This window comes from Volvox carteri, assembly GCF_000143455.1.
Source record: "Volvox carteri f. nagariensis unplaced genomic scaffold VOLCAscaffold_83, whole genome shotgun sequence".
NCBI lineage: Eukaryota > Viridiplantae > Chlorophyta > Chlorophyceae > Chlamydomonadales > Volvocaceae > Volvox > Volvox carteri.
In genome coordinates, this window is record NW_003307626.1 from 286,657 (window position 1) to 299,751 (window position 13,095).

General features: G+C 57.0%; 1 protein-coding gene across 1 annotated transcript; it reads right to left on the bottom strand.

Moving 5' to 3' along the window:
• Positions 1 to 2,217: 2,217 nt before the first annotated feature.
• Positions 2,218 to 6,950, bottom strand: VOLCADRAFT_99184 (uncharacterized protein; the record flags this gene model as incomplete). The annotated part of the gene is made up of 4 exons (XM_002957971.1): positions 2,218 to 3,326; positions 5,084 to 5,557; positions 6,108 to 6,333; positions 6,720 to 6,950. 4 exons carry the CDS (start codon positions 6,948 to 6,950, stop codon positions 2,218 to 2,220), a joined length of 2,040 nt encoding a protein of 679 aa, XP_002958017.1.
• Positions 6,951 to 13,095: the final 6,145 nt, after the last annotated feature.

Here is a 13,095-nt window from a genome sequence, read left to right on the forward strand (position 1 = left end):
AGGGTGGTTCGAGCTTCTTCGGTATATTGCGTTGGCGTCGGTCGGCTAGCCGGACTAGGATAGTCGGGTCGGTCGGGTCGGTCGCGCGTTTTAGTTTGGGGGTTTGGGAGGAGCACTTGCATACCGACAGCCTTTCAGTACCAGCAAATCAGCTAATTCTCCAGGCCAGCAGCAAACTTTATGCCAGCTTTACGACAGCACTGCTTTACTACTTTTCCGCCGCCTTCACACCTACTTCTCTACACCTACTTTTTTACGGCTTGGCAATACTATTTCTTCTGCTTTTTTAGTCCTGGCGGCTTAGGTAGGTAGTCTTTCCGACATCCTCTTCACTTCGTCATCCCGAAGTCGCGGTCTTCACGGACGCCTTTCGGTCAGTTCTACGTCTGGTACACTCTTGCCCTGGCAGCAGCTTCACTCGTTTGTGGTTCGTCTTTCCCCCTTTCCTCCCTCTCCCTCCCTCAGGCTCTCAACCGCAAGCAGCTGTCCGACCTCATGGGCTGTTATCAGCTGAAGGCGGGGCAGCTGGGCGGCAGAGCGGGAGGGGGGGAAGCAGGAGGAGGGACGAGTACGGCAACGGGAGGAGGAACCGGCGGTGCTGCTGGCCCCTCAGTGGGTGGCGATGTTGGGGTCGGGTTGGGCGCCTCCTCCCCCGCCACCACCACCACCAACTTGGGCAGTCTGAAGGCCTCCATGAACACCTTCATGAGGGAGCTGGCGGCGTCCATTCCCTTCGCCGGGAAGAGGGTCCAGGGGGGCCCGGAAGGGGGAGGGGGGCACGTGGCGGGGGGCACAGCCGCTGCCGCCGCTGCCGTCTCCGCCTCCTCCTCCTTGTCGCCTGCTCCGTCCGGGCAAAGCAGGGTGAGTGAAGGTTGTTGGTTAAGGCGGGGGGCATACATACATACATGCATACATGCATACATGCATACATGCATACATGCATACATGCATACATGCATACATGCATACATGCATACATGCATACATGCATACATGCATACATGCATACATGCATACACGCATACACGCATACACGCATACACGCATACACGCATACACGCATACACGCATACACGCATACACGCATACACGCATACACGCATACACGCATACACGCATACACGCATACACGCATACACGCATACACGCATACACGCATACACGCATACACGCATACACGCATACACGCATACACGCATACACGCATACACACATACATGCATACATGCATACATGCATACATGCATACACGCATACATGCATACACGCATACATGCATACACGCATACATGCATTTCTGTGTTACTGTCTCCCTTAACTGGTTCTGGTGGCGGAGGATTGGCTGACCCGATGGTGCTGAACGGTGCGGTTTGGACGATTTGTTGGCGAGAATTGCACCGCTGCCAAGGGCCTTACACAGCAGAAAGAGCAAACAGCCAAGCCTATCAGTGGCCGCACGGCCCAACCGGCCAGCAGGCCGCCCGTAGCCACGGGGGCCGCGCGGCCGACCACGGCGCGACACACCAGACAGCCAACAGTCCGGAACACACTGCGAAAGGGCGCCAGCGCCCAACACCAAAAACCAAAACAAAGCTAACCTAAGAAACAAAAGCACTGCAGCACCCGCGCGCCCCGAAGACTTTCGCACCAGACAAAGCCCGACTGACCAGAAGCGACCAGGCACCAACCCCAAGGGGTGTTCCCCCTCATCCCGGATGCGGGCGCCTCGGCCCGCCCCCTGAACCACCCCCCTCCCGCGCGCGTGCTGCCTCCCCCTGCCACCATGCTGAGGGGGGGAGGGCGCCTCTCAGGAGCCCGTCGACGCCAGGCCGAGCCAATCAGTGCTGCATCTGGGGCAAGACTGGGGATAGCGGAAAAAAGGAAGCAAGGGGCTGACAGGGACAGGGCGGGCGGGGGGCAAGTACAGCCTGTCGCACTGACTATTGGACAAGGCTGTATGCTCTTCTGCGTGAAGGCAGAATGACTTCACCAGGAGAGCGGCGAGAATGAAGTCGCCACTGCGAACCAGTTGTACGACAGTTCCACAGAACCAGCCTTAGAAGCTCCGGTCGCTTCGCTCCGTCGCGTCTAAGCCAACAATTCTGTGTTACTGTCTCCCTTAACTGGTTCTGGTGGCGGAGGATTGGCTGACCTGATGGTGCTGAACGGTGCGGTTTGGACGATTTGTTGGCGAGAATTGCACCGCTGCCAAGGGCCTTACACAGCAGACCGAAGAGACATTTGCTCACTGGCGAGGCCCAGGCTGCGGGAGACGGAGAGTTTCGCCTCCCCGTCGCGCCGTGTGTAGTGCTGCACCATGGCGTCGCTGCGCCACCGGCCGTGCGCTTTGCGCAGGTCCGCAGGCACACCGCGGTCGGCGGCAGTGCTATTTCCTCCTATGCGCATGGAATGCGCAGTGATGCGGTGGGTGATCCCCGCCGCCTGCAGGGTCTTGTTGAGCCGGTGGCAGAAGGCAGGGTACGACAGGGAGTGGATCGGCTGGGCCACCGTGCCTGTCAGGGGGCCTGACAAGTACCCCCCGGCCCTGTTCCACTGGACCGGTCGCAAAAGGGGCCCGACGTCCTCGTCTGGCGTGTCTGGGCGGCGTTTGTACCCTCCTAGGGTGAGGAGGCGCTCTGTCAGGCCCACGGGGCAAGCGGCACCGCCGACGCGGGCGATGGGAACCCAGTGACCCTGTCTCTGCTGATCAGTCTTGGATCGAGGGATGAAAACATCCATCCCAGTTGCCGTGATAACCAGAAGGTCCTTGTGAACGCTGATCTCCGCAGCATCATCGAACCGAAAGAACCCCGCGAACATGACCATGACGGCCGTAACGGTCATGAGTTGGTCGAGAGGCGGCTCCGGCCCACCGACCAGCCAGGCCAGCGCCATGACGTCCGCCGGCTCCAGGGTGTCGCGTTCCAGCTTACGGCCTTGGAGTTGCTTTTCGGCGAGGTCGCGGACGATGCTGCAGGCAGGGTGCTCTGTAGGGGGCGCTCTGCCGGCTAGGCGGAAGTGGGAGCTGATTGCTGCACTCGCTGTACGAACCCGTCCAGGCCCCACCTTATCTTCCTTGGACGAGTTCAGCAGGGAGAGCAGATAGAGCGCCACCGCCTCACCCGGGGTGTCATAGATGCTTCCGGGCAGTTGCCTGGCCACCCACCACTCACGGAAGGGTTCCCAAGACCGCGCGTAATCATTGGATGTCCGCGGGGCGAGTGTCTGACCGGCCACTTGGGCAAACTGAGTCGCCAAGGTGGAGAGCTCCGTGTCCGCCTCCGCGCCAAGAGCGACCAAAAGAGCCTCAGCCCGGGCATCTAAGTCTGTGCGAGGGGCACGGTCAGATCAGCGGGGACACGGATACGGTTGATGTTAGCGGCCGAGAAGTCGACCAGAAGGGCCAAGGTGGACCAGCGGGAAGCGCCTTTGGGCAGGGGGGCCCCCGAAGTGCGGGCCAGGAAGACATCCGCGGCCCGGCCGAGCAAGCGAACTCCACTCACGAAAGGTTTGAATCAGACCCCGTCGGCTGTGATAAAAGGCCACCAGTCGCGAGTAGGCCAGAAAGGCGCGACAAGGCAAAGCCGGGACTGGCAGGCCTCGGCGTGCTGCAGTACCCTGAGGAGGAGGTGAAAGGGCGGGTTCGCCCAGCACCTGCGCCCCCATGAGAACCTGAACGCGTCGACTCCGGACGTCGTTGAGGTGAAATAGCGGGAATAGTACACGGGGAGCTGGAAAGCCGCGTGGGACGTAAATAGGTCGATGTTGAAGGGGCCCCAGGTGTCGTGAAGCCTGCGGAATATGCTGGGCTTCAGCATCCAGTCGTCAGGCTCTTGCAATTTCGAAAGCGCATTGGCGAGCTGGTTCTGGCCGCGGGGTCGCCACTCCGCTTGCAGGCGGATATCCTGCTCGAAACAAAAGCTAAGCAGCTCGCAGGCGACCTTGTGGGAGTTGTCCGCTTTAGCGGAGCCCTTGTTGACTACGTTCGCTGCATTAAGGTTGTTGGTGATGACCTTAACCGACTGACCAGATAAACCGGCTGGGCTATCGAAAGATTGAATCACGTTCAGAATGGCCTGGAGTTCCTGCGGGGTAGATCCCATAGCACTGACGTCGGGTGTCCACTCGCCACGCGCTGGCGCTAACCGGCCATTGAGGATGGTCCAGGCCCCCCAACCTCCGAGGGACTCGGAGGATTTGCCTGCGGCGTCGCAAAAAATGAGGGAATGCACCACGGACGGAACCCACAGGTGTCGTCGGCCGTTAAACCGATCAAAGGACGACTCCCAGAAAGACAGCTCCTCCCGTGCGTCGTCAGAGAGGGAGAGATGGGTTTCCCAGGTCTGCCGAGTTTCAATAAGTTGACCGAGAGCTCGGGTGCGCAGCCGGGCCCAAGGTCCGAGGGCCCAAGACATGGCCAGGAGTTGGCCTTTAATGGATGCCAATAGGCGGGCGGTCGAGCGCCGCGCAGTGAGCACACTGTTGATCTGAGATAAGAGGCGGTCCCGCTTGTTGCCTGGCACGATGAAAACGCTGTCCTTGGTATCGATAAGCATGCCCAAGTAACGAATGCGATGCTGCACGGCCCCCAGCATAGATTTCTCTTTATTGACCAGGAAACCGAGCGTCTCCAACTGAGCAACCACTTCGGCCCTGCGCCGGACCAAGTTATCGGCGTTCTGGTCTGCGTGAACCTGATCGTCTATGTAGCCCGAGCATCGCCAGCCGCGTTTGCGCCAGGGGTGCATGACCTCTCGCATGAGCTTAGTGAACGCCCAGCAAGCGGAAGCGAGGCCGAAAGGCAGTTGTGTGAAGACATAGAAGACCCCTCTCCAGCAGAAGCCGAGATATTCCCAGAACCTGGGATCGATATCGAGGTGATGATAGCCGCTTTTAAGGTCCAAAGTAAAAAGATAATCGCCTGGGAGTAGCCAACCAGGAACCGCCTTCAAGTCTTCGTAGCAGAAGGAGGGGACGTGCAAGTAATTATTTACCGGCCTGCCGTCCCAAATAAGCCGGAGCTTAGTTGCCTGCTGCACGACCCCCAATGGGCAAACCACGCGGGGCTGCGACAGCCATACACGGGCTGTGCCCGACGCCACCAGATCTGCTACGGCTTTGTCCACGAACGCGGTGTTGGCAGTTGCCGAAGCGTGATTGCGGCCGGAGTGCTGGGGGGGAGGGCTGGAGACCCAACGGAGTGGGAAACCCGACGTGATCCACGAGATGACCAGCGCGTTCACGACCCAAGCCTTCCAAGCGCCTTTCTTGCCCGAGAGGCGTCCCCTCATCTGGGGCGGCACGGAAGGCGGACCCGCTACTGGAGTCGACCGAGATCCCGAGGCGTTGTCGAAAGTAGGACAAGAAAACTCCCCTTTATCTTCCCAGAATTCACCCGGGGCCTCAACCTTCACACCTTCTGGCGCCACCGCGGGGCGGGCTGGTTGTTTCCGATGCGTGGCCAGACTTGCCGGAACTGGTGCGGGGTCCAGCTTTGGCCGACGGGCAGGGATGGGGCCCGGTGCGGGCCGTTTGGGGGCTGGCAAGTCTTCGGGGGCTGCGGTGGGTGGGCCGCGCGGCTGACCTAAAAGACGCTGCCCTTTGAGTTGGCTGGACGGACTAATGGACTGACGGACGGACTGACGGACAGCTGGACGTTTTCCACAAGGCCCAGACTCGAGAGGGCCTCTACCCCTAGCTCGGACAGGAAGGCAATAGCATCATCGTGCGAGAACGAATCCATGGTTCCTCAGGCTGGAATTACTGGCGGCTATGAAGGCCTGCAAGCGTGCACCGGACAGACTGTTGGAGACACGGGCGAGGCGAGAAGTGGAGCAACACTTAAAGAGTAAGACAGGCAAAAAACGGGTCCCCCAGCCGGCCGGCTGCCGAGGCGACTTGAGTGGCCACTTGGCCTGACGCGAATTATCCGAAAAGGGAAAAAAGGCAAACGCTGCCACAAAGTGAACCCGTGTGACGGTCTGTTCACAACCTCAAAATGTGAACGCGATATAAAGGAGGAAAGCGGGAAGGCAAAACACCGCGAGTAAAAAAGGTCGTCAACACAGCTTACAACTGCACTCGTGGGCGCCAACAACTGCACTCACGGGCGCCAACAACTGCACACGCGGACGCCAACAACTGTGCACGCAGGCGCCAACAACTGCGCACACGGGCGCCAACAACTGCGCACGCGGGCGCCAAAACTGCGCACACGGGCGCCAACAACTGCGCACGCGGGCGCCAAAACTGCGCACACAGCGCCAACGACTGCACACGCTTGCGCCAAAACTGCGCACACGGCGCCAACAACTGCACACGCGGCGCCAACAACTGCGCACGCGGCGCCAACGACTGCGCACACGGGCACCAACAACTGCGCACGCGGGCGCCAAAACTGCGCACATGGGCGCCAACAACTGTGCACACGGGCACCAAATTTCGCGCACACGGGCGCCTCAATCGCACGCACGGGTGCCTAATCGATGCTCGCTGGCAACCTCATCATAACCAAAGAAGAAAGAAAACTTGCACACTCTGCACTGACCGGCGATGGTCCTTGAAGAGAAGAAGCAGCACACGGGCCAAGAAAAAGACAGGCACACGGGCCCCACTCTACTGCGCCAGCGCCTGAAAACCACTACTTGCCGCTGCGGCCTTCCTTGCGGCTATTGCCATTGCGATCGCTGCGATCAAGCGCTCTGCATCGCGACCTCCACCGTACTCATGACCTCCACGCTGGCCGCCACCCCTGTGGCTGCTGCCGCGCGATCCGCCACCGCTGCCTCCACTGCCGGAGCCTCCAGCGCCGCGAGAATGGCTGCCACCATGACTGCCAGGTGTGGAGGCGCTCGCCGTCCGCAAGGCCCAGTCTGCACAAGGGCCTCCGCTTTTTCACCTTTTGGGATCCGTGTGCCGGTGATGTTGTTAAAGCAGTGATCTCTGCTCATTAGCCATAACATCCGCGCGAAACTCATCTGCCTGCTCCAAAGCGGCCCGATCGTCCCGGCAGCGCTTCTCAGAGACCTTCTCTAGGGCATTCATCACTACTGTTTCTAAAACAGCAGCGCCCGTCTTAGCAGCACTGGCCGGCGGGGAGGACCCGATGGTGCCCAACCCACCACCAGCCCCACCTGGAACGGTAGCTACGGTCTCTGTCTATGGCGCATTGTCATTAATAGTTGAAATTTGAAGGAACTAAGTCGGAACCGTAGGAACTCGAGCGATGTAGATCGGAACTTGAAATGGTAAGGCTTCAAGTACAGCCTGTCACACTGACTATTGGACAAGGCTGTATGCTCTTCTGCGTGAAGGCAGAATGACTTCACCAGGAGAGCGGTGAGAATGAAGTCGCCACTGCGAACCAGTTGTACGACAGTACCACAGAACCAGCCTTAGAAGCTCCGGTCGCTTCGCTCCGTCGCGTCTAAGCCAACAAACATGCATACATGCATACATGCATACACGCATACATGCATACACGCATACATGCATACACGCATACACGCATACATGCATACACGCATACACGCATACACGCATACACGCATACACGCATACACGCATACACACATACATGCATACATGCATACACGCATACACGCATACACGCATACATGCATACATGCATACATGCATACATACATCACCCGTGTGCCCTCCCGACCCACAATTGACCCCCCCTGGTCTCCCCCGCCCCCCAGATACACACACATACGCACATGCTGGCTGTCCTGAAACCCCCGCCGTTTGGATTCCCCGTCTTCAGACTCACCATCGCTTCATCATCCTCCCGCACCAACTTACAAGAAAACATGCCCCCGCACCCCCTCTTCATCCTCATAACTTGCCTATCCCTACACTCATACTTTGCTTCGAGAAGTCATAGCTTATGGAATGTGCCCCTCAAATGACGGTGACATGCAGGGTTTGATGAAGTATAGCATTAACACCTCAGCAGGCAGACGAGCTGAACGTGCTTCGGAGGAATGGCAAGATGAAGGTGATCGATCTGCCAGCATTTCCGCTGCGCTTGCCAGTCGGTGCGACGTGGGAAGGCAGCTGCTAGATTTTTGCAGAGCCGATGAGGAACAAGCTTCCCTTCAAGTCCAAGATCTCGGTGTAGATGCCTCCACCACCGACCCTGGCAAGACAGCCAGCGATCCCGCGCGTCGAATTGTCGTGCCCTGCGTTCCTGGTAGAGTCTCTACACAAGGCCTGGCAACCCTAGATGCCTGGGCCATGCAAGAGGCTGCCGCACAAGCCAATGTTCAGCCCAAAAGTGCATGGCTTCCCAGTTTCCTCTTCCAGAACACCCCAACTCTTGCGGCAGCCATATGTGCTGCAGACTTCCTTGGTTGCCGGGCCTTCCTGGATCTTATGCTGGAAGTACAGCTGCTGCGGGTCGCAATGATGGACACCGAGCAACTCAACGCTGCCATGAGCCAGGACCGCACAGCAGCGACAAGTTGGCCCCCCCTCAAGCAGGCACGTTGTCTCACCTTGCCGTGTTCATGGCCAAAAGCGAATTTCCGGCTTGCAGTAGTTTGTATTTTAGGTGTAGCCTCGTTATGTTAGAAATCACACGTGCTGCACAAGTGTGGGGGGGTCCATCAAAGCCGTGAGGCCATGGAGTTGATTACACCTTACCACCGACGGCGGTTTGGGTCCTGCTAACTAGACCCCTCCTCATCCAGTCACCCGACATCCGTAGACTGACAGACCAGCCATCACCAGCAACTCAGCATGCGAAATGTAGTCCATCAACTAGACCTCATCTCCACACCTTAGCAGTGATTCATAAACCTATTTCTCCTGATTATCGTGGAGGGTCTGACCAGGAATTAAACCCTAAACCTTTACCTGCACAGAGGTGTCGCCAGACCCGACCAGAAGTTTCCCTCAACCAGGTGCTATCGACACTGCACAGCCCCCATGCTGCATACCTGAACCTAGCAGCCTGGTCCACATTATTATCCATTATGTGATAAGTTCCACCACGAAGTTCACAACTAAGCTCTTTTGTCCCTGCATGCTCTACTACGGCACGCACACCTCACCTCCGGTCCTCTGTCCCCACTCCTGTCTTCTGAAACCAACATCCTCGCCACTCAGGCCGCCTTTTACCAGCTACCTTGCCTCCGACCCACCAATACATGTACGCCGGAGATAAAAGGCGCCGAGCGAGTGCGTGGCGGTGATGGCGGCAGCGGTGGTTTACCGCTACGGTTGGTGACACCGCAACAGATGGAGACGCTGGTGGCCAGGCTGGAGGCCGATCACGACTTGATGTGCTTCCTGAACGCTAAGCCGACCGATATCCGGTGGGTGGTTGGCAGTTTGGTGGTTGGGTAGGGTTTCAGGGCTTTGGTTTGGCTGGGTGCATGAATAGGCGAGGGTCGCTGCAGGAGATGGGAGAGAAAGCGTGGGTGTGTAGGATGGGCGGGATGTTAAGTACTAGGAAGGTACGTGTCGTGGCACCTTTGTTCATTTCAGATGTCAGTTCTATTAACACATTCACACACTCACACACTCACATGCACTCGCACACTCACACATACACATACACATACACATGCACTCACACACACACTCACACATGCACATGCACTCTCTCTCTCACACACACACACACTCACACATACACACACACACTCACACATACACATGCACTCACACATACACATGCACTCACACACTCACACACTCACACTCACATGCACCCTCGTTTTCTCGGGAGGCTTAGCCAATATATGTAAGGACACGTGTGCCTGGTCGTCAACTTTCCATCACTTGAACACGGTTCTAATGCCCTGAACCCTGTAGGGAAGGCTTGTACCGCCTGGGGTTCGAGACCACCCTCGTTGTACGGAAAGCAGTGGAGGCAAGTGTTATGAAGAACAAGGTGCCGTACCTGCGGCTGCCGCTAGCAAAGCCGTACGTTCCGGGTTTCGGAGCAACCCATTACGAGGTAACACATGACCGGGAAGGATGTTCTTTTAATTTGGCGTGATTGAGGCAGCGGGACTTGAAAAAAAATCTGTACGTGCGCATATGCGTTTTACTTGGGGCGAGCCCGATACTTGAAATCGGAGAAGGAAAATCCAGATCCAATATATGTATAGATTTAAAAAGTGCGCTGTTTCAGAGCCTTATTAAAATTGACAGCTAAACAGCTTGCTACACCTACCCTTTCGCCGGGCCGGGCCCTGATGGGACACGAAATGGCAGTTAGCCTAACCGGGGGGGGCCCTAACAGGTTCTGTGGACATTTGAAATTGTATAAAGCAGAAGAGCAGGGGCGCGCCTCCAGGCGAGATGGGCGGGAGATGAGGCCAGCGTGTCATGTAAGGGGCGTCGTAGGGTGTGTGTGTAAGCTCTGCACAGTAAATCATAACCTACGCAGTTGACACCTCACATGTACGCTTGCTCGTCACTGCCTCGTAATACAATACGTACTGCTCGTCCCAGGTGGTTGCTGTGACGATTAGCATCGAGGCGCACGATCAGGTACGTGACGAGGTCCTCAAAGTGGTGATGGTAGTGTGTGTGCGGGTGCTGTTGCTGGTGGGGGTCGGCCTGGGGGTCGGCCGGGGAGCAAAGCTCGGGTCACACCGAACCAGATGCGGGCTTGCATTTGTCCATGTAGTACACGCAGACGCAATCTGAGGAATGGGTGATATGTTCAGCTGAAGCCATTGCTACTGCCACCGGGTTGCACCAGTACTCCATGCTGCTACTGTTGCTGTTGCTGTTGTTGCTCCTGCTGCAGGGCTGGAGCGATTACCCGAAGGACCACAACACGTACCATAACTCCTGGACGTGGGGGGAGCTGGTGTTGGTGGGTGAGGACGGCAAGCCCGTTCAACCCGGTGACCCAGGTCGACTGTACACCAACCTGCACGCGAAAAGCGAATGGCAGCAGCACACCAAGGTATTGGGGCCTGGCAGCCAGCTGGTGAGACATTTGAATGCCCGGGTGTTTGGCATAAATATGGCGGCACAACCGGCGGCAGCGGCAGCAGTGGTACCAGCAGCGGCGGACCAGAACTTGGCGGATGTGCAGGGGTGCTACAGCCTGGCGTTGCTGATGTGCGCGTGCTTTCCTGGCTGGAAGCATTTTGTGCGTCGTGCAGACCTGGCGGTGCATCTAAGGCCGGTGGATATGGGGCCGGAGGGTTGCGGCAGTAGCTGGGAAGTGAAGGCTGCAGCGGGGGAAGGGGAGGGGGAGCAGGAGTTTTGGATGGCGCGGCATAACGAGCTGATATCATCGATGATGCTCAACGATACGGCATAAAGCTCAGGAAATGAATCGAGATTAGTTCCGGAGCGATAATCTATTTTTTCCCTCCAACAACACCGATTTGGTTGTTGTTGGATAGCATAGCCTTCCCGCGGTCCTGAATCTCGACCTGGATGCACCTGCCATATTTTTGGTGTTCTGTGTAGTCTTGCCTCGGCAACTGCTGCTCAGCGAATCGCGCATGAATTAGGCTTCACTCTCCGGGTCGAAGCCAAGGCGGAGCAATACTTCTTCCTTATTGTTGTGGGGCTTGAAGTGCTGCTGATGGTGCTACGGTGGATGCTATTGCCGCCGGCAGGCAGCAAACTAGGTAGATCTTTGCATGTATGTATGTATGTATGTATGTATGTATGTATGTATGTATGTATGTATGTATGTATGTATGTATGTATGTATGTATGTATGTATGTATGTATGTATGTATGTATGTATGTATGTATGTATGTATGACTTAGATTACACTGTGGGCTGCGAGAGCCGGGGGCCGAAGCCGAAACACAGCGCAAGGGTCGGGAGCACACAGCACAAGTCGGTTAGTCTTGTGTGCTCCCGACCCCGACTCAGACTGCCAACACTCTACGCAGCCACTCCGCAGCCCCTCCATCCATGTATGTATGTATGTATGTATGTATGTATGTATGTATGTATGTATGTATGTATGTATGTATGTATGTATGTATGTATGTATGTATGTATGTATGTATGTATGTATGTATGTATGTATGTATGTATGTATGTATGTATGTATGTATGTATGTATGTATGTATGTATGTATGTATGTATGTATGTATGTATGTATGTATGACTTACATTACACTGTGGGCTGTGAGAGCCGGGGGCCGAAGCCGAAACACAGCATATGTATGTATGTAATGTATGTATGTATGTATGCATGCATGTATGTAATGTATGTATGTATGATGTTGATTACACTGTGGGCTGAAAAGCCGGGGGCCCAGGGCCGAAGCACAGCGCGGGGGCGGGTGCATACGGCTGGTTAGTCTCATGCACTCCGCCCCCGGGTCAGGCTGCACGGGAAACGACGGCCGGCACACAACAGCGCTCGTGTGGCGCTCCAACTAGACGGGATCTATGCCCGCTGGTCTCCTAACATAAACGAAGTCGCAACTGGGGGGCTCTTCCTGCCGACCGAACGAACCGAGCATCTCAGAGAGCTCTCAACCAGAACCTGGGCGACCGGGAGCCCGACGAGCTGGGGAGGTCACCAAGCTCAAAAATCCTCACGCAAAAAAGAGTGCAAAGAGCTCACACCACAAGACGCCAAACAGCCTCCTGAGACTACTACCCTCCTCCGCCTCTCCCTCCCTGGGCTAGTCCAGGGGAGATAGCACCCGTCGGGGGGATAACACCACAAAAGTCCGCGCCCTTCCACAGCAATGGGTCTAACTTGAAAAGTACTCAAACGGGAAGACCCTGCGGCAGCGCCGGGCGATCAAGCCTCCGGGAACCACAGGGGGGGAGGGTAGCCAGCTCGGTGCCCCCCCATTACCGCTCTACCAAGACGGCTGGTTCCCAAGATCCTATCTCACCTAGACGCCGCAACACAAAAAACCCGGTCTCGTACCCTGAAGAACCTAGTCCTGCACCACGCGCGCACCTTCGAGTACGGCCCATCCTGGGTGCCCACCTCCCCCTCATCCGCACCCTCGCTACGGCCACCTGTTTCCACTCACCACCCCTCAACCCTACATCCTCTTGGTGCTCTCTCTGCCTCTTCCCCTCCCCCCCCGGCTCTCCCTGCCCTTTCCCCGGTCTCTCCCCCCCCTCCGCC